At 45.9% G+C, this 27,108-nt stretch overlaps 1 protein-coding gene across 1 annotated transcript; it reads left to right on the forward strand.

Moving 5' to 3' along the window:
- Nucleotides 1-9,304: 9,304 nt before the first annotated feature.
- LOC148893983 (cytochrome c oxidase subunit 8A, mitochondrial-like) lies at nt 9,305-20,803 on the forward strand. The gene is made up of 2 exons (XM_089005188.1): nt 9,305-9,506; nt 20,488-20,803. The coding sequence occupies exons 1-2, from the start codon at nt 9,390-9,392 to the stop codon at nt 20,581-20,583; spliced, it is 213 nt and encodes a 70-aa protein (XP_088861314.1). The 5' UTR covers nt 9,305-9,389; the 3' UTR covers nt 20,584-20,803.
- The last annotated feature ends 6,305 nt before the right edge of the window (nt 20,804-27,108 follow it).

Raw genomic sequence — 27,108 nt, forward strand, 5'->3', positions numbered from 1 at the left:
GGCTGAATCTTCATGTTTTCACTTGTATAAGTGTCAGATGAGCACTCTGCAGCCTATATGGACACTAATTTAATCATAAAACTTGAAACCATTAAGAAAACATTAAGTTCAGAAAATGTGTTTCTCTTGCTCTGAAAATGCGTTTAAGGCAATAAAAAGTTCTAATGATCATCACAGCTAACCAAAAGGCTGAATCTTCATCTTTTCACTTGTATAAGTATCGGATAAGCACTTTGCAGCCTATATAGACACTAATTTCATCATAAAACTTGAAACCATTAAGAAAACATTAAGTTCAGAAAATGTGTTTCACTTGCTCTGAAAATGCGTTTAAGGCAATAAAAATTTCATATGATCCTCACAGCTAAACAAAAGGCTGAATCTTCATGTTTTCACTTGTATAAGTGTCAGATGAGCACTCTGCAGCCTATATTGACACTAATTTCATCATAAAACTTGAAACCATTAAGAAAACATTTAGTTCAGAAAATGTGTTTCTCTTGCTCTGAAAATGCGTTTAAGGCAATAAAAAGTTCATATGATCCTCACAGCTAAACAAAAGGCTGAATCTTCATGTTTTCACTTGTATAAGTGTCAAATGAGCACTCTGCAGCCTAATTTCACCAAAAAAAAAGTTAAAACAATGAATAAAACATTAAGTGCAGAAAACGTGTTTCTCTTCCTCTGAAAATGCGTTTAAGGCAATAAAAAAGTTCATATGATCATCACAGCTAAACAAAAGGCTGAATCATCATGTTTTCACTTGTATAAGTTTTAGATGAGCACTCTGCAGCCTATATAGACACTAATTTCATCATAAAAACTTGAAACCATTAAGAAAACATTAAGTTCAGAAAATGTGTTTCTCTTGCTCTGAAAATGCGTTTAAGGCAATAAAAAGTTCATATGATCCTCACAGCTAAACAAAAGGCTGAATCTTTATGTTTTCACTTGTATAAGTGTCAAATCAGCACACTGCAGCCTATATACACACTAATTTCATTAAAAAAAGTGAAAACAATGAATAAAACATTAAGTTCAGAAAACGTGTTTCTCTTCCTCTGAAAATGCGTTTAAGGCAATAAAAAGTTCTTATGATCCTCACAGCTAAACAAAAGGCTGAATCTTCATGTTTTCACTTGTATAAGTGTCATATGAGTACACTGCAGCCTAAATACACACAAATTTCATTATAAAACATAAAACCGTGAAGAAAACATTTACTTCAGAAAATGTGTTTCTCTTGCTGTGAAAATGCGTTTAAGGCAATAAAAAGCTCATACAATCCTCACAGCTAAACAAAAGCCTGAATCTTCGTGTTTTGACTTGTATAAGTGTCAAATTAGCCATCTGCAGCCTAAACAGATACATCATAAAAATTAAAACAATGCAGAAAATATTTTGTTCAGAAAACGTGTTTCTCTTGCTCTGAAAATGCGTTTAATGCAATAAAAAATTCACATGATCATCACAGCTAAACAGAAGGCTATATATTCATGTTTTCACTTGTATAAGTGTCATATTAGCACTGTGCAGCCTAAATACACACAAATTTTATTATAAAACATAAAACCATGAAGAAAACATTTACTTAAAAAAACGTGTTTCTCTTGCTCTGAAAATGCGTTAAGGCAATAAAAAGTTCATATGATCCCCAAAGCTAAACAAAAGGCTAAATCTTCATGTTTTCACTTGTATAAGTGTCAGATTAGCACTGTGCAGCCTATTTAGACACTAATTTCATCAAAAAACTTCAAAACATAAAGAAAACATTACATTCAGAAAACGTGTTTCTCTTGCTCTGAAAATGCGTTTAAGGCAATAAAAAGCTCATACAATCCTCACAGCTAAACAAAAGGCTGAATCTTCTTCGTGTTTTGACTTGTATAAGTGTCAAATTAGCCATCTGCAGCCTAAACAGATACAACATAAAAGTTAAACAATGCAGAAAATATTTTGTTCAGAAAACGTGTTTCTCTTGCTCCACTGCGAGACTATTAAAGGCACATCCAATCCAATCCCATCCAAATCCAATCCAATCCAATCCAATCCAAAACTAGGTAAATAGCTAAGTGAGTAATCTAAGTAAGTAAACTAAGTAAATAAGCTAAGTAAGAAAGTAATCTAAATAAGTAAGCAAGCTAAGTATGCAATTAGCTAGCTAGCTAGCTTTCTATCTATTTGAGGTACTTCCGGGTTGAATGAACGCTGCGCGTGTGGTTGCCGCTGCTCACCCACAGAAAAACTTGACTTGTGACTGTAAATTTACCTTGAGAGTTTTGAAAGGCGCTTATAAATGAAATGAAGTATTATTATTATTATTATTATTATTATTATTATTATTATTATTATTATTATTATTATTATTATTATTATTATTATTATTATTATTAATGATTATGATCAATCATATTGAATAATATTGGAATCACCTGTTCCCACTTTAATTCCATCAAATGTGTGTGTCACATCTCGCTGCCATCCGGGGCGCGCCCCGCCCCTCCTGTCACCTCCTCCGACATTCTTGGGAGACGGCCCCTCCAATCATCATTCACCTGGGTTCCCACAGCTGATTGTCATTCACTGATTGTGCCTTCTGCCTATATCTGTCTGCCGCTCACTACCGTCTTCTGTCGGAGTATTTTTGGACATTGCCTTTTCCACTTCCGTGTTGCCAGGTCTGCTGTCTTTTAGTTATCTTCCTCAACTCTTCCCTGTTTGTTATTTTTTCATGCGTGCCTCAGTAAAGACTTTTGTATCAGAGTATCTGTCTCGCCGTGTATTTTGGATCCGCACTCCCCGCTGTCCTTTCGTCACTCGAGCCCAGCCCTCGAGCCTCGAGTGACGTGTCATAATACTCCGACCACCTATGGATCCCGCCGGCGAAGACAGATATCTCGCCGCCCTCACCGAGCAAGCGGAGCGTTCGAGCCAGCTGGCCCGAGCCATCGCGGAAATCAGCCAAATTACCACCAGGCTGGCTCAACGCTTCGAGGCGGCGGAGGCACGCATTTCCGCTCTCACGGCCAAGTCTTCCCCGCCCGGGAGTAGGCACGCTCCCCAATTTCCTCTTCCCTCCCGCTACGCAGGCGAAACCGGGCGCTGCGCTCAGTTTTTAATGCAGTGCACGCTCGTGTTTGAGCAACATCCCTACGCCTGCGTTAGCGATGAGGCGAAGGTAGCCTTCATCACCAGCCTGCTCACGGGAGAAGCCGAGACGTGGGTGCTGGCCATCCGAGAATCCCGACCGGAGCTGCGCACCTCGTACCCGGACTTCGTCGCCGAGTTACGCCGGGTTTTCCATCATCCGGTGACGGAGTCCGAAGCGGAGGGGAGACTACTGGACTGCGTCCAAGGGGCCCGTTCAGCCGCGGAATACTCCGTCGACTTCCGCATCCGGGCCGCTGGCAGCGGCTACGGCGACCGAGCGTTGAGGGGGGTGTTTCGTCGCGGATTGAACACCGACCTCAAGGACGAGTTGGCTACCCGCGACGCGGGCACCACCTTCGACGACCTGGTCGCCATAGTCATCGGCCTGGATCACCGCCTTCGGGAGCGACAGAGGGAGCAGCGCGGCCGACGGCCCAGACAGCCACGCAGCCGGTCCAGATCTCCCACACCCGGCAGCGAGCGTGTGCGGCGCCTGGAGGGATCCCCCGAACCCATGATCATAGGGGGGGGAAACGATCGCCCTACCCCCGGGGCTCGTCGCACCCAAGGCCCCCAGGCGAAGACCTCAGGTCCACGCAAATCCCCGACTAGACGGCGACCACAGCGACCTCTGGAGGTCAAATCCACGACACCTGTTACGCGGTTGGAGCTGGACAGCGAATTAATCGGCCCGTCCAGCTCCCAAACCGTGCGGGCCCTAGTGGACTCGGGGGCCGAAGGGTGCATCATAGACCCCCAGCTGGCGGACTCGTTGGGCTGCCAGCTGATCGATCTCCACCCCCCAAAGGAGATGGTCGACCTGGACGGCAGACTGTTAGCCCGAGTCACCCACCTCACGGCCCCGCTCAAACTCCGGGTCGCGGGGAACCACGTCGAGCACCGCCAATTTTTTGTTATGCCCTCCCGGAATGCGCCGTTGGTATTGGGTCTCCCCTGGCTCAATACCCACGACCCGTCGATATCCTGGGAGGGTCCCACCATTCAGGGCTGGAGCCCCTACTGCTACGCCAACTGCCTACGGTCGGCTACGGCAGGGCGAGACGCCTCCCGCGGTGGACCGCCTGAGGCCATCTGCCTCAAGGGCGTACCACACTGCTACCACGACCTGCGGGAGGTGTTCAGCAAGGACAACGCCCAATCCCTGCCGCCCCACCGACCGTATGACTGTGCTATTGACTTGCAGCCAGGGGCTCCATTACCGGACTCCAGACTTTTCCACATCTCACAACCGGAACGGGAAGCCCTGAGCACTTACATAGACTCCTCCCTCGCGGCGGGACTCATTCGGCCGTCTCGGTCTCCGCTGGGCGCAGGGTTCTTCTTCATTGACAAGAAGGACGGAACCCTGCGTCCGTGTGTCGATTATCGGAGTCTGAACGACATCACCATCCGTAACAAATACCCCCTCCCCCTCATGGACTCAGCCTTCACGCCCCTTCAATCAGCAACCATTTTTTCCAAATTAGACCTCCGTAGCGCGTACCACTTGGTCCGCATCCGGGAGGGGGATGAATGGAAAACTGCATTTAAGACACCGTTAGGACATTTTGAATATCTGGTGATGCCGTTCGGACTCACGAACGCGCCCGCCGTCTTCCAAAATTTGATCAATGATGTGCTCAGGGACTTCCTCAATGTTTTTGTTTTTGTTTATCTTGACGATATCCTCATTTTTTCTCGTTCCGCAGAGGAGCACCGGCAACACGTCCGACGGGTCCTGGCGCGGCTCCTGCAAAACCGGCTCTATGTGAAGGCAGAGAAGTGTGAGTTCCATGTCCGCTCTCTGTCCTTCCTAGGGTTCATCGTGGAGCGGGGGCAGCTCAGGGCCGACCCTACTAAAACCAAAGCGGTGGTGGAATGGCCGATCCCAAAGACGCGGAAACAGCTTCAGCGATTTTTGGGGTTTGCCAACTTCTACCGCCGCTTCATACGCGGGTATAGTCAGAAGGCACTCCCCCTCACTAACCTCACGTCCACCAAGATTCCCTTCAGGTGGACGCCCGATGCTGAGGGGGCATTCAATCGCCTCCGTCTAGCCTTCACCAATCCCCCTGTTCTGCGTCATCCCGACCCGGATCTCCCGTTCACGGTCGAGGTTGACGCATCCGAGTCCGGAGTAGGGGCCGTCCTTTCCCAGCGCTCTCCCACAGACCAGAAGCTACGCCCATGCGCCTTCTTCTCCCGCCGGCTCAGCCCCGCTGAGGCCAACTACGACGTCGGCAACCGGGAACTGCTGGCGGTCGTCCTGGCCCTGCAGGAATGGAGACACTGGCTTGAGGGAGCGAAACACCCCTTCACCGTCTTCACTGACCATAAGAACCTGGCGGCCATCCGGTCGGCCAAGAGACTGAACTCCCGTCAGGCCCGATGGTCACTCTTCCTCACCCGTTTTAACTTTTCTCTTACCTACTGCCCAGGGTCACAGAACACCAAGCCCGATGCCCTATCCCGCATCCATGAGCCGGCAGAAAAGGAGGAGACCACCACCAACATTCTGCCGGCCCAGCGCATAGTGGGTGCCCTGAGGTGGGAGGTTGAGAGAAAAGTCCAGCAAGCCCAGGGGACGACCCCCATCCCCAGGGGCTGTCCGAAGGATCGCCTGTTCGTCCCCCCCACTCTTCGCACGGAGGTGCTCGTCTGGGGGCACACCTCCAGGATTGCCTGTCACCCGGGGGTCAACAGGACGATCCAACTCATCGCCCAACGATTCTGGTGGCCGGGGTTCCGGAGGGACATCACCCTCTTCGTGAAGGCCTGCCCGACCTGTGCCTGTGGGAAAGCCTCCCATCAGCCCCCGGCAGGACTCCTCCGGCCGCTACCGGTACCGTCTAGACCCTGGTCCCACATCTCCGTCGACTTCGTGACAGGCCTCCCCCCCTCCCGTGGCAAGACGGTCGTCCTTACTGTTGTGGACCGATTCTCCAAGTCGGCCCACTTCGTCCCGTTAACCAGGTTGCCGTCCGCCATCGAGACGGCTCAACTCCTGGTTAACCACGTCGTCCGTCTCCACGGGATTCCGACGGACATCGTGTCGGACCGGGGACCGCAGTTCGTGTCCAAGGTATGGAAACGTTTCTGTCGGTCCCTAGGGGCATCGGCGAGCCTGTCGTCTGGATACCATCCCCAGACCAACGGACAGACGGAGAGGAAGAACCAGGACCTGGAGGCGGCCCTCCGGTGCGTGTGCCTCCACAACCCGGCGTCGTGGGCCCTGCACCTACCCTGGGTGGAGTACGCCCACAACTCCCTGGTCTCCGCAGCCACAGGTCGGTCCCCATTTATGTCCGCCTGTGGCTATCAGCCGCCCTTGTTTCCCACTCAGGAGGGCCAGGTGGAGGTCCCGTCTATTGAACATCACCTCAGACGGGCCCACCGAGTCTGGAAGGAGACCAGGGACGCCCTGACACGCACCGCATCCCGGAACCAGCGGGTGGCGGACCGTCACCGGAGACAGGCACCCAACTACCAGGTCGGGCAGGAGGTGTGGCTGTCGACGAGGGACCTTAGGCTGGCAGGGTCTTCAGCCAAGCTGGGCCCACGCTTCACGGGTCCCTTCCCCATCGAGGCCATCCTCAGCCCAGTCTCGGTGAGGCTCCGGCTGCCACCCACCATGAGGATCCACCCCGTTTTTCATGTTTCCCTCCTCAAGCCAGTGGAGACCAGCCCCTTAGCCCCCACGCCCGCCCCCCCACCTCCCCCCCGGATATTGGACGACGGACCAGTCTACACCGTGCGGGAGATACTGGACTCCAGGCGCAGGGGCAGAGGAGTGCAGTACCTGGTCGACTGGGAGGGCTGTGGACCTGAGGAACGTCAATGGGTCCCACGTTCCTGGATCCTCGACCCATCCCTCACCCGGGCCTTCCATGCGGCTCACCCATCCAAACCTGGGGGGCCGCCGAGAGGCGTCCCTTGAGGGGGGGGCACTGTCACATCTCGCTGCCATCCGGGGCGCGCCTCCTGTCACCTCCTCCGACATTCTTGGGAGACGGCCCCTCCAATCATCATTCACCTGGGTTCCCACAGCTGATTGTCATTCACTGATTGTGCCTTCTGCCTATATCTGTCTGCCGCTCACTACCGTCTTCTGTCGGAGTATTTTTGGACATTGCCTTTTCCACTTCCGTGTTGCCAGGTCTGCTGTCTTTTAGTTATCTTCCTCCACTCTTCCCTGTTTGTTATTTTTTCATGCGTGCCTCAGTAAAGACTTTTGTATCAGAGTATCTGTCTCGCCGTGTATTTTGGATCCGCACTCCCCGCTGTCCTTTCGTCACTCGAGCCCAGCCCTCGAGCCTCGAGTGACGTGTCAGTGTGTATTTTTCATTTAGTACTTTATACCTGTACTGTGTAGTGTGCTGCAGTTTCTGGGTAGTATGTTGTTGCACTTTGTTGCTTGTGTTATCACACAACATACAGGACACATTCCATAGTTGTTTCACTGTTCTCGTTACATAAGTACAGTGAAACCTCAACTTACAAACACCTTATCTTACAAACTTTTCGTCTTAAGAATGTCAAATTTATGAAAATTAAACCTTACAATAAGCACTATTTTCATAATACACACCCACCACGGCTGGCGGAGTGATCTTCGGCGGAAGCACGCGACCGAATAGCGCTCCAGCCGGCGCTACTTTCCTCACCCCCTCTCATTGAATGCACACGTTGATCGCCTACTTGGAGCTTTTTGCTGATAATTTTACTATGATGGGACCGAAAAAAAAAACACCACAGGCTCGTGTTCAGCCCAAGAAGACACAAAATAAAATCAGTCGCTGAGAAGAAGGAGATAATTGAAAAACACGAACGAGGTGTGCGTTTGTGTGATTTAGTAGCCGAGCACAGCTATGCTAAGTCAACCATTGCTCCCATTTTCCGGAACAGAGAAGCCATCAAAGGTGCGTCTGTTGCAAAAGGTGTTTCCGTGCTCTCAAAGCGACGGTCTCGGGCAATCGAAGAAGTTGAAAAACTTCTGTTAATTTGGATTCACGAAAAGCAGCTATCCAGCGTCAGCGTGAGTAAAGTTTTTTAAAAAAAAATTATGCAAGAAAGCACGGCTAATTCACGCCAATATCGCCATGCGCCAACCTGGAAGTTCGCCGCTTATTGAGGATTTTAAAGCCAGTAACGGATGGTTCGAGAACATCTGAGGGCGAGGAGGAGAAGGCAATGTTGGCAAAGTGGAATGATGTGCAGGCTTTTACCGAACAGTTCCATCCAGAAAAGACTGGCTATGACAATCATCAACATGATGAACGATAATGTGATGCATCAGCTTCGTAAGACCTTACAAGTCAGAAAGCAACAGGTGTCAATTAAGAGGTTTTTAATCAGCAAAAATGATGAGGAGTCTCCAAAAAAAACAAGAGAAGCCACACCAGAGGTTAAGTTACCAACAGTCCTTATGGAAGGTGACTGTCCTTCCATAAGCCATCAATGACCATCAAAAAGGTAAATAAAACTTTATTTTACAGCACAGTTTATTTCTTTAATTACAGTCCACATGTAATGTGCCTCTCTTCGTGACTTAATGATACAATGCAGTGTATTTCTTTCATTACAAAACAATAGCATATTTATTATACATAGAATAAGGTATGTTGTGTGTAGTTTTAAGGCTTATTTAGTTAAAAAACTATATTTTATGGAAACCCGAGAACGGATTATTCCCATTTTAATGCTTTCCTATGGGATTTTTTTTGAGATACACACTTTTCGCCTTAAACACTCTGTCTGGGAACCAATTAAGTTCGTAAGTTGAGGCCTCACTGTATGTTAATATATATATTTTTTTGACTTTTGTTCTGTTGGACTGTCACCATATGCATTTTTTATATGTACTATAACTTGCGCTGACTCAGCCCACCTGTCAAATTTGTAAAACCAATGTGGCCCCTGAGGCAAAGAGTTTGCCCAGCCTGGATATTATCGATGAAAAACGGTAACTATTTTGAAAACGAAAATGTGAGAGATACTTCCAGTTATTGAACTTTTGACTTATCGAGGTCCGCCTGAGGTATCCCCACTCAAGGCAGACCCGATCGTGCTGCTTTAATTGACCTCTATCGTCCTCCCGGACAGCAGACGGCGCTGAAGAAGTCATTTAGGGTTCCGGTGCGCCGGCAAATAAGGGAAGTGGCCTCAGCAGTCAGTTTAACACCACAACCAACAAATCCTTTGCAGATCAGAAGACGCGTGCGTCATTCGAGAAGACAAAGATGTCTGGGCTTCTGCGCACCATCACTTGCCGTGCCGCACCCGCACTGCGAGGACACATCGTTTGTCAGAAGGCAAATGTCTACACACGACCTGCCAAGGAAAAGATAGGCGCTGTGGTAAGTGAACTACGAGGGTGACATTCTGACCTAGCATGTAGTTGTCCTTGACCGGCGAGGTCATAATTAGTGCTTTATCACGGATATGTTTTAAATGTTATGGTATGTAATGTTTATTACGTCTCCATCTTTAAGCGAATCGCACCCATTAAATATAAATCGGCGTTGGTTATGTTATGAGCATATTGTAGCAACATTCAGATTGAAAGGAATTCAATCGAACTAAATAAAGGGCAGAGAAAAAGTTTTGGGCATCGAATTGAATTATGGGTAGAGGGGGACTTCTCTCGAGTACGGTATTTGACGTCCATCATTATGAATATAAACGGTTCCATTTCAAGCGTTGGTTGTTTCCCAAAAGATTGACATTACTAGACAGAATTTAACTTAAATCATAGAAATGCTAATTTACGTAATACTACTTGTTATTTACAGAATACGGAAAAAGCTGTGACTCTTTAAAACAGCCTTGAAAACATGCAGTCTGAGCCATCTAACTTCTGCAGTATTTACTCGTCCCAAGTCTTAAAGGACAACCGGAAAAGTTGCGTCCATAATTTGTGAAATCACTTTAAATGACTTCTACTGACCGCATTTTACAAAGATTCCACCACAGATATCTATATTTTACGTTTTAATACTTGCGCTAAATATTCATTAAGTTTTGTTTTCGCGTTGATGCCGATGCCAGAAGGGACGTCGCTGAAGGAACGCCTCTGACCGAGAATGCGATACACAATGCATTTTGGGTACTTTGTTTCGTCTGAAAATACCGTGTTGATCCCGAACTTGGAAGGAAAACTACATAAATAACGTGATGGTGAATTGTTGTGTGGCAGCCAATTGCGGTAACACGCATAACGAAGGTGTAAGATTACACAAATTCCCAGCGGAAAAACCAGCCATTTTTAACGAACCAGAGCAGTGTAGTGCCAGCCGGAGGCGAATGAGGAGCTCCCCAGAGTGCGCGAGTCCTTGCTTGGATAACCGTTGTCATCCTGTCAGCCTGACGATGGGTAGAAAGTTGCTTCCAATGGTGAAAGAGAGAAATCGTCATATCAGTGGAGCATAATTAAATAAATAAACCGTCCCTTTACATTACAGTTGTGTAAATGAGCACTTAAAATAATAACACTGTTCATTAAAGGACAATCGACGTCTCCGGACAAGTCCATAATTTGTAAAATGGCTTCAAATGACTTCTACTTAGTGTATTTTACAAAGATACCACCGCATATAGCTATATTTTACGTTTTAAGACTCACGCTGAATATTCCGGAAGTCTTGTGACGTCACTGAAGGAACGCCCCTGACCAAAATAAAGACACATTGTAGCAGTCCTTTCATCACGTCAATATATTTTGCTGTACTTGTTTAGTCTGAAAACGTCATGTTGCACCAGAAAGAGCCCGCAGAGGGTGACCAAGCTCCATGTAAGGAATTTATCAGCCTGTGGAAACGGGCTGATTAATTCCTCACACGGAGCTTGGTCGCCATTTTCTGCCTCTTTTTTGGTGATACATTTGCCTCAAAATGGCACGGAATAAATTATTTAATCAATTGCAAACATGTACGCTTTCCTCTTCAGAACTATTTGAATCATATTCATAACTGGATGTCTAACAAGAAAGCATATTCTCCGAATCTGAAGCCATTGTTTTGATTCACCAGCAATGCAAGACGTCTTGGCGTGACGTCACGAACTGGGGGCGGAACTTTCTGAAATTGCCCAATTCGCAGCTCAATTTTTTGCAGATTTTCGACACTTTAAGTCATTTTTATTGGTGTTTTGCATTTGAATAAAAAAATATACTGCGTGTTTTGGGTATTTTAGATGCTATAAAACGTTTTTTCTGATGTCAGTTAGGAAACAAAAAAGTGACGTCGGTTGTCCTATAAACAAAACAAAATATTGAAATATCCAAAAATCACATAAGTGAAAAATTAAGTTTAAATTTTTCAGTAATTCCTAAAACAATACATACAGTTGACTAAATCACAGCTACTGAATCAGCTATTAAAAATAAACTTTCCGATGTAGAGGCAGATGATCTTAGCATTAAAATATCAGCCCTTCTTAGAAGTGCCAAACCACCTCTGCCCAACATAACATTAGAAGAGAGAAAGGTGTTAACTACGCTCCAAAAAAATATTACTATTTTGCCAGCAGACAAGGGTAGGTATACAGTGCTTCTCAACACATCGGATTATGAAGACAAAACAAATAGGTTAATCAGTGATTCTTCCAGTGATTCTTCCAGTTATGAGCAACTAAAAAGGGACCCTTCCAATAGATACACGAAAGAAATGATAGACTGTCTCCAAAAGTTAGAGAAAGCAAAACATCTAGACAAACAGATGTATTTTACATTATACCCGGGGGAGGCCACACCATGTATCTATGGCCTGCCAAAAATACATAAAAAAGGGTTCCGCCTCAGACCCATTGTTTGTAGCATTGACTCCTCTACTTACAATGTAGCCAAATATTTAAAAACTATCAGTTGGTTGGTAACACTGAATATCACGTAGAGAACACCACAGGGCTTGTAGAGAGGATCAAAGACCTCATATTGCAACCTGAGGAAACATTGGCATCTTACGATGTGACCTCTCTCTTTACATCTGTCCCAACCCTAGCAGCAGTCTCAGTGGTGAGGACGAGACTGCTGACGGATGTTTATGCATGAAAGAACCAAACTTAAACCGGACCACATCTCCCCATTATTGGAAATCTGCCTTAATACTACGTATTTTCAATTTTGGGAGAAATCATGGTTGTGCTATGGGCTCACCAGTTTCAAACAGGCCCTCACATCCTTCCCGGGAACCAAACCTAGACACTGGTTTAGATATGTGGACGATACTTTTGTCATAATTAAAAAACAAAAAATTCAATCCTTCACAGATCACCTCAACTCGGTAGACATCAACATTAAATTTACTCGTGAGGACATCAAAGAGAACCAACTGGCCTTTTTGGATTGTAATTATAAAAGAGGACAGAGCGCTAAAAACAGAAGTCTTTAGGAAGGCTACGCACACTGACCAATACTAACTTTTCGATTCTAACCACCCTTTATAACATACAACATATCAGGAGAGCACTCCCAAACTGTTGGTACCCTCAGTGGTCATTTAACAAATGTCAGAAAGGAAGAATAGGGAATGAAACCAAAAATTCTCAAGATACAAAAAGGAGAGGAGTAGCAGTACCTTACATTGCAGGAGTTTCTGGAAAACTACAAAGAGTCCTTTGGCAACACAAAATTTCTATTTATTTCAAACTGCTAAACACTTTAAGGCAAAAACTAGTGCATCCAAAACATAGGCTGCCAATTGAAAAACAATGTAACGTAGTTTATTCAATACATTGTAAGAATGAAAATTGTAAAGAGCAGTACATTGGGGAAACTAAACAACTTCTCAAAAAAAGACTTTATCAACATCGCAGGGATAATACTAGTGGGCCTCAATCGGAAGTACATATACACCTAAAAGCTAGCAACTACACATTTGACGACAATGAGGTTAAAATTTTAGCGAAAGAGCATAAATGGTTTGAAAGGGGGGTAAAAGAAGCGATTCTTATAAAACAACAAAATCCTTCATTAAACCGGTCTGGTGGGGTGAGGTTCAATTTGGATCGCTCATACAATAGCCTGCATATATATATATATATGGCCTAAACTACCAGTAAGACTTTAGTTTGCTGACGAAGTTTCTTGGATACGAAGCAAAACGTCCGACACCTTCAAAGAAGTACAGATGACGGCTGTAGAAACCTTTTCATCGATGGACCACTCCTATATGACTGAGAGCTTATACAGACACTTTAACTGAAACAAACTCTCAATGACAAAAACAATCTTCTTTTCCTTTCGGCTTTTCCCTTTAGGGGTTGCCACAGCGAATCACTGTCCTCCAGCTAACCCAGTTTTGCGCATCCTCTTCTCTCACACCAGCTACCTTCATGTCCTCTTTGACAACATCCATAAACCTCCTCTTCGGGATTCCTCTCGGTCTCCTGCCTGGCAGTTCACGATTCAGCATACTTTTCTGGATATCGTGGCGCTCTCTCTCCTCTGGACATTTACAAACCATCTCAGTTTGGCCTCTCTGACTTTCTCTCCAAAGCCTCTAATATGAGTTGTTCCTCTAATGTACTCATTCCTGATCCTATCCAACCTGGTCACTCCCAAAGAAAACTTCAACATCTTCAGCTCTGCTACCTCCAGCTCTGCTTCCTGTCTTTTCTTCAGTGGCAGAATCAGAATCAGAATCAGAATCATCTTTATTGCCAAGTATGTAGAACACACAAGGAATTTGTTTCCGGTAGAACACGCTGCACTAGTATCGTTGTCAAAAAAAAACTGCTAAGTGGCACTATACAGTTCCATTTTGGCTACTGTTGAAAGAGTTCAAAGAGTTAATGGCTTGGGGGAAGAAGCTGTTTAAATGTCTGCTGGATTTGGTGCGCATGGATCGGTAGCGCCTGCCTGAGGGGAGTAGCTAGAAAAGGTGGTGGGCAGGGTGCGGAGGGTCCAGTAGGATTTTCCGCGCCCTAGTTTGGATTCTTGCAGTATGCAAGTCCTCGAGAGTGGGTAGGGCGGTGCCAATGATTTTTTCCGCCGTCCTAACTGTCCGTTGAAGTCGGATTTTGTCCATTTTTGTGGCGGCCCCGAACCAAACGGTGATGGAAGAACACAGGATGGATTCGATGACAGCCGTGTAGAAATGTTGCAGCACCTCCTGTGGCAGGCCATGCTTCTTTAGCAGCCTCAGGAAGTACATTCTCTGTTGGGCCTTTTTCAGGATAGAGTTGGTGTTGACCTCCCACTTCATGTCCTGGGAGACTGTGATTCCCAGGAACTTGAAGGTCTCAACGGTTGACACCAGGGAGTTGGATAGTGTGAGGGGTAGCTGTGGTGATGGATGTTTCCTGAAGTCCACGATCATCTCAACTGTCTTGAGCGTGTTCAGCTCCAGGTTGTGACGGCTGCACCAGAGCTCCAGCTGCTCCACTTGTTGTCGGTACGCAGACTCGTCGCCGTCTTTGATGAGACCGATGACCGTGGTGTCGTCTGCGAACTTTATGAATTTGACAGCTGGGTGCGTTGAGGTGCAGTCGTTCGTGTAGAGAGAGAAGAGCAATGGAGAGAGGACGCATCCCTGCGGGGCTCCAGTGCTCGTGGTTCGTGTTGTGGATGATATATTTCCCAGTCTGACCTGTTGTGTCCGTCCTGTCAGGAAGCTGAGGGTCCACTGGCAGATCGTGGGGGACACACCAAGCTGGAGAAGTTTGAGGATGAGGAGTTCTGGGATGATGGTATTGAACGCAGAGCCGTAGTCCACAAACAGGATCCTTGCGTAGGTTCCTGTGTTGTCAAGGTGGTCGAGGATGTGATGCAGTCCAATGTTGACCGCATCCTCCACAGACCTGTTTGCCCGGTAGGCAAACTGAAGAGGATCTAGCAGAGGTCCGGTGATGTTCTTTAGGTGGTTCAGCACGAGGCGTTCAAAGGACTTCATGACCACAGACGTCAGAGCGACAGGTCTATAGTCGTTCAATCCCGAGGGTGCTGGTTTCTTTGGAACTGGGACGATAGTAGACTGTTTGAAGCAGGATGGGACTTCACACTGCTCCAGGGATCTGTTGAAGATTTGTGTGAAGACCGGAGCCAGCTGGTCAGCGCAGACTCTCAGGCAGGAAGGGGACACTCTGTCAGGTCCTGCAGCTTTCTTGATCTTCTGCTGCTTGAAGAGCCGTCTAACGTCCAGTTCGTGGATCTGTAGGGCAGAGGGCGGAGATACGGTAGTTTCTGGTAATGGTGGGCAGACCGGGGAAATGGGGGTGTCCTTTTCAAATCGGCAAAAGTATGTATTTAACTCATCAGCCATACCATTGTTGTACACTGCTTGGGGGGAAGGTAAACGATAATTTGTTATTGCTTTCAGGCCATTCCACACCGATGCAGAGTCGTTAGCGGAGAACTGTTTGTTAAGCCTCTCCGCATAACGTTTCTTTGCGATGTTAATTTCCTTCGTCAGTCTGTTTCGGGCGAGTTTGTAAACTGCTCGATCACCGCTTTTAAATGCGGATTCTTTCTCTTTCCTAAGCTGTCTGAGTTTGGGAGTGAACCATGGCTTGTTGTTGTTGAATGAGCGGAAGGACTTTGTTGGTACACACATGTCCTCACAGAAACTGATGTATGATGTTAGTGTCTGTGTATTCATCCAATGTGCCCGTTGAAGTTTCAAAGACGCTCCAATCAGTGCAGTCTAAGCATTCTTGTAGCGATAACTTTGCTTCATCTGTCCATGTTTTAACTGTCTTGACTACCGGTTTTACACATTTGAGTTTCTGTTTGTATGTGGGAATTAAGTGGATTAAATAGTGGTCAGAAAGACCCAATGCTGCATGCGCAACAGACCGGTATGCGCCTTTGAGTGCTGTGTAACAATGATCTAGAATGCTTTCTCCTCTGGTAAAACAGTCAATATGCTGCTTATATTTGGGAAGTTCACGGTTTAAACGTGTTTGATTAAAATCGCCCAAAATGATCAGGGGTGATTCTGGATATTTCAGTTCGAGATGGTTTACATGGTCCACTAGCGTTTGTATACACGCGTTAGCATTAGCTTGTGGCGCGATGTACACGGCAACGAGAATAAAGGAAGCGAACTCACGTGGCGAGTAGAATGGCTTGCAGTTGAGAGACAGCGATTCCAAACCAGGGCTGCAGTGTGCGTCGAGCATCGTGACATCGGTGCACCATTCTTCGTTGATGTAGAAGCATAGTCCACCGCCTTTGGATTTCCCCGATTGCTCCGTATCACGGTCGCCCCGAAGGAGACGGAATCCGGGTAGGTGTAGCGCGGAGTCCGGGTGGCGGTCACTGAGCCAAGTCTCAATGAAGCACAGCGCAGCAGAGCGGGCGAACGTTTTATTGGTCTTTGTGAGAAGCAGAAGTTCGTCCATCTTGTTTGGTAGTGAGCGTAGATTAGCGAGGTGGATCGATGGGAGCGGCGTTCGAAATCCACGCTGCCGAAGCTTGACGAGAACGCCGGCTCGCTTGCCCCTCCTACGCCGGCGTCTCAAAGCTCCGTACAGAGCTGCTACGCCGCTCGCGAGCAGCCCCGAAAAACCTTGTAGATTTTGGTGTGTCGGTGAAAATAGTCCAAGAGTGGATTCCCCAATGCTCAGTAACTCTTCCCTCGTGTAACTGAGTCGCGTAGGATCGCAAAAAACAAATGAAAATGACAAAACCAGGAACAATACTAGGGAGCGTGTGACCGAGGCTGCCATCCGCGGCGCCATCTTGGATCGTATACTTGGATTGTCTCCAGTCCAAACATCATGGCTGGTCTCACCACTATTTTATACACCTTTCCTTTCATCCGAGCGGAAACCTTCCTGTCACACATCACACCTGACATTTTTCTCCAGCTGTTCCAGCCTGCCTGGACACGCTTCTTCACCTCTTTTCCACACTCTCCATTGCTTTGGACAGTTGTCCTCAAGTACTTAAAATCCTCCACCTTCTTTATCTCTTCTCCCTGTAGCATCACTCTTGCACTTGGATCCCTCTCATTCACACACATATATTCCGTCTCGCTGCGACTGATCTTTATTCCTCTCCTTTCCTGGGATTACCTCCACATCTCTAGTTTCTCCCCCACCTTTTCCCTGCGCTCACTACACATCATAATGTCATCTGCAAACATCATGGTCCAAGGAGATTCTTGTCTAACATCGTTTGTCAGCCTGTCCATTACCATAGCGAATAAGAAGGGGCTCAGTGCTGACCCCTGATGCAGTCCTACTTCCACCTTGAATTCCTCCATTACACCGACAGCACACCTCACAACTGTCTTACAGTCAACATACATGTTTTGCACCGCTCTGACATACTTTTCCTGTAACTCCAGACTTCCTCATGCAATACCACAGCTCTTCTCTGGGCACCCTGTCATACGCTTTCTCCAGATCTACAAAGATACAATACCATGTCATGCATATTAGCATATTTGACAATAAAGCTGACTTTGACTTTTTGACTTTGATACCAATTCTTTCTGACCTTCGTTCTTTCATAACTTTGCCACTTTGAATTGGGAATTTCTCCATTATAATAATAATAATACATTACATTTTAAGCGCCTTTCAAGCCGCAGAGCAGCTGAAGGCTCTGTCACCCATCGTGCTGAGATGGGCACAGGGGTCACACAGAGGCGGAGGGAGGAAGAGGATCTGAGGGAACGAGAGAGAATAGAAATTTGAAGAAGGTCAGATAGGTATGGGGGGGCAGAGTTATGGATCGCTTTAAATGTATAAAAAAGAATTTTAAAGTTGATTCTATATTTGACCGGGAGCCAGTGGAGCTCTTGGAGGACGGGGGGGTGATATGGTGAAGGATGAGACAATTGTGAGACCAATAAATCAGGATAATAAACTAAAGACGCTTCCCCACCTTATGAATGAGATGCATTCAGAGTGGTCGTTCGTGAGTAGAATTTGTTCGGAAGTGGCTGCAGTGCTATATTTTGTATGGAATGTATGTTTAAGTCAAACACTGAACGCGAAAGTATAAAACACGGACGCTCTAACAGTCGTAAAATAAATTAATACCTACTGTAATACAAAGACATATATCCTTGGGTCTTCAGTAAGCCAGACCTGAAGCTGATGTAATTACTGAATTATGTGCCCGCAGCCATTACTTTTTGTTATGCATCACATCTTCCTGGAGGGATTTTCGCCGCGCCCGCATACTCTACATAGCCAATCATAAGCGAGCTCGGCGCCTCCTCCTCAGAGCGTCAACTGGGAAGAGATGTTTCCTCCCTGCCACAGGAAACGCCCCAATATACAGTGATACCTCGGTTCTCGACCATAATTCGTTCCGGGACCCTGTTCAAAAAGCGACCCTGTTCGAAAAGCGATTTGTTCCGAAACCATCTCTTTGCTCCTGTCACTTTCAAGTTGACAGCGAGGGGGGGTGGGGGGGGGCTGCCTCTCCCGGCCGTTCTCCACCTGCTGTCAATTCTCTAATCACGGACACGGGGCATTTATACGGTTCGTGATCACCTCGCCAATGCCAGATGATTGACTCAACTCACCACCGTACCTGGACTCTTGCTTCGATGCGCGAGTGTATCCGGTCCGAGGTATTTTCCCTGCGTCCCGTAAATTTATGTCATCTTCCGGAATTGCGTAATTTTGCACCCTCGGGTGCCATTTGCTTTTTGGCGAAGTAAGCGGGTCGGATCACCCCCCTGCCTTCTTACTCGCTGTGTTTTCTTTTATTTGTGAATAAACATCCTGCTTGGGTCGTACGTCTCTGCTTTGGGATCCCAAACATTCCACTACGTTCCGACGAGTCAGCTGCCGTCACTCTCGCTCGGAACGTGACAGCTACGGATGATTCGGCTACAGGATGTTCTTTTCCCTTAAAATATCTATGACTACCCCAATGACACTTGCTCTCATTCCCACAGCCACATCACTAGATTTCACAGCCTCCTTATTCTTCAATATCGTACTGATCGTAGATTTGGCCATACTGTATTCCCTCGCCAGATCAGACACTCGCACACCTCCTTCATATTTTGCGATACACCCGTACGCCGCTCTGCACTCACCCTCGCGTACGCACTCACGTCGTATTGGCGTTCGAACACCGATTGGTGTTCGAACTACGAAGCAAGAATATCTCGAATATTTTGTTCGAACTCCGATTTGTTCGAACTGTGAGGCGTTCGAGAACCGAGGTACCACTGTATACAACTTTTGTTGCTCCCGTACTACATCACTCACATCCATCGAGAAGATATAAATAGCCAACCGAGAAGAATCATTAGACATCAAATCATCAAGTGTTAAGTTAGGGGACATCAAAATGAAAAAGCACACAAAATATCGCAGAAGTTGGGAGGGGGCATCAAGGGCATCCAGCCCTTGAAACCTCCAACTGTGTCTGTGTGCGTACGTGCGTGTGCGCGGAGCACAGTTCGCAGCGAATCGCAAGCGAGCTCGGACGGAAAAGGGCACACAATACAAAGTCTAACAAACAGCATCCCTGTCCGAACATTTTTCGACATACTGTACCTGCAAAAATGCCAAAAAAAAATACATACTGTTATTCGGAACTCGAATGTTTGTAAATTGGGAAGCGTCTATAATACATCTTATCTTATCACTGGCAAAGAATCACTGTTTATTGCTGTTTATTGTTATTGGGTCTTATTCTTGCTGTTGAGCTGTTGAGCTGGCTTGTTAGTATCTCAACCACTGGAGGCTGTCACCACTTTCCTTGTTTCCAGTTTGCACTGTGAGGTCGACGTGCTAACGACTCGGCTACTGCACTAACACACAGGGTCAGGCACCATGATGTGACACATTTTACTTGAATGTCAAAACTGTTTTTATTTTTATGCCATTGTTTCATTGCGTTTTAAACATTATGTGGAGTTCTGGCGCTGCAAAGTGACTTTTGTTTCATGCAAATCCAGGAGCTATAAAGTACAGTGACACCTTGGCTTACAAATTTAATTGGTTCACAGAAAGTTTGTGTATTCCAAGCATTAATTTCCCATAGGAAACCATTAAAATGAGAATAATCCATTCAGGTCCCCATAAAACATAAATTTCTGGTTGTATTCAGTTCATCCTGACTACTTGATATCTAACTTAAAACAGATTATTTTCTTACAGTGTATTTTAGGTGTTCAATTACCTGACATGTTTCGGCGTATACTCCGCGTATATTCCGCCTTCGTGAGAGTCACTCTGACAAAGGCGGAAGTATCCATAATTTTGATTCAGTGTTCATATTTTAATTGATATACTGATAGCCGAGAAAAAGTGAAACACAATTTTATACCGATTTTTTTTTTTTTAATTAAAAATTATGGGTGCGTGTTATACACGTGTGCGCGTTATACTCTAATAAATACGGTATGTCTTTTCGACACCCAGGAAACTGTCATTGGATTGGGTTTGTTCTCCTTGGCGATTCTGGGACCATCTGGATGGATCCTGGCCCACCTGGAGGACTACAAGAAGAAAGAGTGAATTGGCCACCCTCACAGTTGGCGTCCCGGGTCTGCTGTTTAAAGATTGAGGGTTGACCAACTTCTTCGCCAACAGCCAGTTTTCAGTCTTTAATCACAATCATTTGATATCTCCAGGCCTATGTCATGGCGAAAATAATGGTTGCAGAAACATCAACATGATACATTGAGTTCTGTGCATAATTTATTGTATGTGCAACATTAAAATTTAAAGACCCATATTTGCTTGGTTCAAAGATTTGTCTTGGATTTATGCTAAAATGCTTCCATCTCGTACACAGAATTACTTACTGTTAACTCCAAACTCATATATTAGGTTTCTAAATTTGTTTTCAGCTGTTCATAAAATATTGGACCCGTGGAAAATGCACGAGTTGACAGATGATACCAGACAATTTGTATTTGTTATTACACGAACTACACAATTTTTTTGGGTTTGTTTTATATCATATAGTTAACTTAAATATAAATGCATAAAACAAAAATTATTTTTTGTTTGTTAAATTAACTATAACTGTGGGTGACAAATGAATATTCAACACATTTCTTAAAAAAAACATGAGGTAAAATAATTTATACGAAAAGAAATTAATCTCCAATTATTTTGCTTTTTCATCCTGAAGATCATGAAGATGTCAGAGGGGGAAAAAAGACCCAACGCATGAGATAATGATTCCAGTAGTACAATAGCACTTGTGAAATGACCGTACTCTGAGGAAAAAAAGTTCTTTGTCGAGCTGGGGAAAGTTCTGAATGTTAACTGAGAATCAAGTCATTCAGTCTGAGCTCTGCCAGAAATCCTTAGAAGTGCTGCAATCGCATCCAAAGAACTGCCATTGATTGATTGAATAAATGCACGAACCACCAAAATGGATTTGACATTTATGAATGGGGGTTGCAGCAAAAAAATAATCTCTGTCCATTAGGGATATAGGGCAAGGGTTTCACCAGAGCAGGTATAGAACAATAGAGGGGGAGACACTCCCCACCTTATGAATGAGATACTACGTTCCTAGTGGTCCTTCATGAGGTGAATTTGTTCGTAAATTGCTGTAGTGCTTTATTTTGTATGTAATGTATGTTTAAGTCAAACACTGAACGGGGATGTGTCAAACACAGACGCTCTAACAGTCGTAAAATAAATTCACACCAACTGTAGTAAGGTCTATTCAGGGGTTTTCGAGGAGAGGGTTCGTCGGGAAGTCGAACCTCAGTTTGAGGAGGAGCAGTTGTGGTCTTCGTCGCAGCCGTGAAACAATGGACTAGCTCTACTCCCTGAGCAGGGTCCTGGAGGGTGCATGGGAATTCGCCCATGCAGTCTACATGTGCTTTGCGGACTTGGAGAAGGCGTTTGACCGTGTCCCTCGGGGAGTTCTGTGGCGGGTGCTTTGGGAATATGGGGTACAGGAACCCCTGATACAGGCCATTCGGTCCCTATACGGCTGATGTCAGAGTCTGCTTTGCATTGCAGGCAGTAAGTCGGAATCGTTTCCAGTGAGGGTTGGGCTCCGCCATGGCTGCCCTTTGTTACAGACTCTGTTCATAACCTTTATGGTCAGAATTTCTAGGCGCAGCCGAAGCGTTCGTTTTGTTGGGCTCAGTATAGGATCTCTGCTCTTCGCAGATAATGTTGTACTGTTGGGTCCTTCAAGTGGCGCTCTCCAAAACTCTGGAGCGTTTCGCAGCCGAATGTGAAGCGGATGGGTTGAGAATCAGCACCTCCAAATCTGAAACAATGGTTCTCAGTCGGAAAAGGGTGGAGTGCCCTCTCTAGGTCGGGGATGAGATCTTGACTCATGATGAAGGAATTTAAGTATCTGGGACTCTTGTTCACGAATGGGGGCACGAGGGAGCGAGAGCTCAACAGGCGGCTCGCCGCAGCGTCTGCTGTGATGCTCACTTTGTTCCGATCTGTTGTGGTGAAGAAGGAGCTGAGCCAAAAGGCGAAATTCGATTTGCCGGTCGATCTACGTCCCAACCCTCGATGGTCACGAGTTATGGGTCGTTACCGAAAGAACAACATCCCGCATACAAGCGGCCGAAATGAGCTCTGTAGGGTTTCTGGGCTCTCCCTTGGAGATAAGGTGAGAAGCTTGATCATCCAGGAGGGGCTCAGAGTCGGGCCGCTTCTCCACATAGTGGTGCAAGACATTTATCATGACTATAAGACAGTTGTGACGTATGCTGTTGGTGTGATGGAGGAATTCAAGGTGGAGGTGGGACTCCAACATGGGTCATCTCTGAGCCCCTTCTTATTCGCTATGGTCATGTACAGGCAGATGACGATGTTTGCAGATGACATGGTGATCTGTGGTGAGAGCAGAAAGCGGGTGGAGGAGAAACTAGAGAGGTGGAGGTTGGCCCTGGAAAGGAGAGGAATGAAGATCAGTCGCGGCAAGACGGAATATATGTGCGTGAATGAGAGTGATCCAAGTACAAGAGTGATGCGATGAGGAAGAAGAACTAAAGAAGGTGGCCGATTTTAAGTACTTGGGGTCAACTGTGCAGCACAAAGGAGACTGTGGAAAAGAGGTGAAGAAGTGTGTCCAGGCAGCCTGGAATGGCTGGAGTAAAAATGTCAGATGTGATGTGTGATAGAAGGATGTCAGTGAGGATAAATGGAAAAGTGTATAAAACGGTTGTGAGACCAGCCATGATGTTTGGACTGGATACAGTGCCACTGAAGAACTGACAAGAAGCAGAGGTGGAGGTAGCAGAGCTGAAGATGTCGAGGTTTTCTTTGGCAGTGACCAGTTTGGATAGGATCAGGATTTAGTATATTCGAGGGACAACTCATATTAGAAGCTTTAGAGAGAGAGTCAGAGAGGCCAGACTGAGATGGTTTGGACATGTCCAGAGGACAGAGAGCGACGATATCGGGAGAAGGATGCTGAGCCTTGAACTGCCAGGCAAGAGACTGAAAGGAAGACCTAAGGGGAGGTTTTTGGATGTTGTCAAAGAGGACATGAAGGTAGCTGGTGTGAGAGAAGAGCATGCACAAAACCGGGTTAGATGGGGAGACCGATTCGCTATGGCGACCCCTGAAGGGAAAAGCCGAAAGGAAAAGACAAGTAGTAATATTGGTATTTTTTCAGTATCTTTGGCATTAATCAATATTTGTATGGTGGTTTTGCCTCATTTTAAGTAGCTGTACTGTTAACAGTGGTTCGTCTTCAGGTGGGCTTCGTCCTGCAACAACCGGGGCTTGCGGCCCCTGAAGCCGGGAATATTACTAGGCTTTTCTGGTTTCAAGTTGGCAGCTATGAAAAATGTTTCTATGTACCATTATTTGTAACTCGAATGTTCGTAATTAGGGGAACGTCTGTCAACAGGCCTCAGGGAGTGGTCCACTGCTCCCCCAACAAGCAGGGACCTATCGGAGCAGGGGTCCAGCACAGGGACCTCTCAGAGCAAGGGATTGGATTGGATTTGCCTATATTAGTCTCGCAGTGGAGAAATTTACATTTCACAGCAGCAAAGTTATGAAAGAAATAAAAGTAGAAAAGCAAAATACAGGAGCTGCTGGAAAGGCAGCCACTCTCGCGGTGCCATCTTGAAGTCAAAAGAACAAAAAAACTAAATAACAAATAACATGACAACACAAAGCTTGGTCACAGGAATCTATCAGAGCAGATGTCTGACACAGCCACCTCTGTCTGTTAGGTATATAGGGCCAGGGTTACCAGCGCAACTTTAGTTTGCGCTCTTCGGATGTGGACCGAAGAGCTTCCAGTGTGTTCGTCTGCCTTCAATATGCTCTTCGGATGTGGACCGAAACGACCGACACCTTCAAAGAAGTACAGATGACGGCCGAAGAAACCTTTTCCTCAATTGACCACTCCTGTATAACAGAGCCTACACAGACATATTCTGTAATTTAGAGCAATTTAAAGACAACCGACGTCTCCGGACAAGTTGGGTCCATAATTTGTAAAATGGCTTCAAATAACTTCTACGGAGCGTATTTTACAAAGATTCCACCGCATATAGCTATATTTTACGTTTTAAGACTTGCGCTGAATATTCAGGAAGTCTTGTTTTTGAGTTGGTGACGAGTCCTCACCCTACATCACTGCTGGAATGCCCCTGACTGAAAAAAGGACGCATTGTAGCAGTCCTTCCATCACGTCAATGCATTTTGCTGTATTTGGTCTGAAAAATCCACCAAAGTGTAGAATTAATCCGCCAGTGGCAATTCCTTACACTGAGCTTTGTCGCCATTTTCTGCCACTTTTTTGTTGCTACATCCCCCCAGATGCTTCAAAATGGCACGGAATAAATTCTTTAACCGATTGCAAACATGTATGCTTTCCTCTTCTGAATCTGAAGCCATTGTTTTGATTCTCCAGCAAGGCAACACGACTTGGCATGACGTCACGAACAAGGGGGCGGGGCCTTCTGAAACTGGCCACTTCCGGGTTATTTTTTTTGCAGATTTTTGACACTTTAAGTCATTTTTATTGGTGTTTTGCATTTGACTAAAAATATCATACTGCGTGTTTTGGGTATTTTAGATGCTATAAAACGTTTTTCTGATGTCAGGAAACAAAAAAGTGATGTCTGTTGTCCTTGAAGTGTTGAGGGTCCGCATTGCAATGTACAAATACAATCGTGTTACTATCATTCTGATAGTAACATGATTGTTATTTAACAAGTGCTTAAAGGACAACCGACACCATGTCGTGCTGCGATACCGCAAGCAGGTGGAAAGTTGATAAAAGTTCACTCAGCCAGATGCAGGAAGGGTATTGTGAGTTTTCTTTATTTGAAGTTGATATCAGTTTTCGGCAGACCCCAGGTAACACTGCTCTCCAGGTTGTCCTTTGTCCCTCTTCTTCCTCCTCGAAGTGACTCGCTCAGTCTGGCTTTAAAGGTGCTTCACCTGAGCTTCTGGCCAATCAGGTCCCAGCGGCAATTGGCCATTCCCAGGTGGTTGCAATCACCTTCTCAGAGTCAATTAGTGGTCGCCCAACTCAACTGTTCCAAAATCCATGAAACACAAAATTATTTAACATTTCTTTTAGCATCATGACACACCATTTTTTGTTTCCTAACTGACATCAGAAAAACGTTTCATAGCATCTAAAATACCCAAAATGTGCAGGCTGATATTTTTAGTCATCTGAAAAACACCAATAAAAATTACTTGGTGTACAAAAACTACTATACCTACCGTGACGTCACGGTAGGTATCGTCACCAACTCAAAAACAATACTTCCTGAATAGTCAGCGCCAGTCTTTAAACAGAAAATATAGCTGTATGCTGTGGAATCTTTGTAAAATACGCCCAGGAGAAATCATTTGAAGTGATTTTACAAATTATGGACACAACTTGTCCCGAGGCGTCGGTTGTCCTTTAAGGGAAAAGCTGAAAGGAAAAGAAGATGATGTGAACACTTGTGGATTTACCAGGAGTACAGCTCAGTTTTGAAGTGGGCGGGGTAAAATTTTTGAATTTTGTGTGATGGTTGTGACAATGTTGTCTGCTTGATCCAACGATGGAGCCGCGAATGGCAGCCTCGGTCACACGCTCCCTAGTATTGTTCCTGGTTTTGTCATTTTCATTTGTTTTTTGCGACCCTACGCGACTCAGTTACACGAGGGAAGAGTTACTGAGGATTGGTGAATCCACTCTTGGCACACCAAAATCTACCAGGTTTTTCGGGGCTGCTCGCAAGCGTCGTAGCAGCTCTGTACGGAGCTTTGAGACGCCGACGTAGGAGGGGTAAGCGAGCCGGCATGCTCGTCAAGCTACGGCAGCGTGGATTTCGAACGCAGCTCCCATCGATCCACCTAGCTAATCTACGCTAACGACCAAACAAGATGGACGAACTTCTTCTCACAAAAACCAATAAAGCATTTGCACGCTCTGCTGCGCTGTGCTTCACTGAGACTTGGCTCAGTGACCGCCACCCAGATTCCGCGCTACACCTACCCGGATTCAGTCTCCTCAGAGCCGACCGCGACACGGAGCAATCGGGGTAATCCAAAGGTGGTGGAATATGCTTCTACATCAACGAAGAATTGTGCACCGATGTCACAATGCTCGACGCACACTGCAGCCCTGGCTTGGAATCGCCAGGTCTTTCAACTACAAGCCATTCTACTCGCCACGTGATTTCGCTTCCTTTATTCTCGTCGCCGTGTACTTCACGCCACAAGCTAATGCTGACGCGTGATACAAACGCTAGTGGACCATGTAAACCAACTCGAACTAAAATATCCAGAGTCACCCTGATAATTTTGGGCGATTTTAATCAAACGCGTCTAAACCGTGAACATCCCAAATATAAGCAGCATATTGACTGTTTCACCAGAGAAGGAAACATTCTAGATCACTCTTACACACCACTCAAAGGTGCATACCGGTCTGTTGCGCATGCAGCATTGTGTCTTTCTGACCACTATTTAATCCACTTAATTCCCACATACAGACAGAAACTCAAATGTCTAAAACCGGTAGTCAAGACAGTTAAAAAATGGACTGATGAAGCAAAGTTAGCGCTACAAGAATGCTTAGACTGC

This window comes from Hippocampus bargibanti, linkage group LG09 (genome assembly GCF_051943395.1).
Source record: "Hippocampus bargibanti isolate YZ-2025 linkage group LG09, ASM5194339v1, whole genome shotgun sequence".
NCBI classification, from domain to species: Eukaryota; Metazoa; Chordata; class Actinopteri; order Syngnathiformes; family Syngnathidae; genus Hippocampus; species Hippocampus bargibanti.

Bases quoted from the DNA above. Each gene is read 5' to 3' on its own strand.
- LOC148893983 (XM_089005188.1), top strand. From the start codon at position 9,390: ATGTCTGGGCTTCTGCGCACCATCACTTGCCGTGCCGCACCCGCACTG. The intron at 9,507-20,487 runs GTAAGTGAACTA...TTCGACACCCAG, and splicing joins AGGAAAAGATAGGCGCTGTG to GAAACTGTCATTGGATTGGG.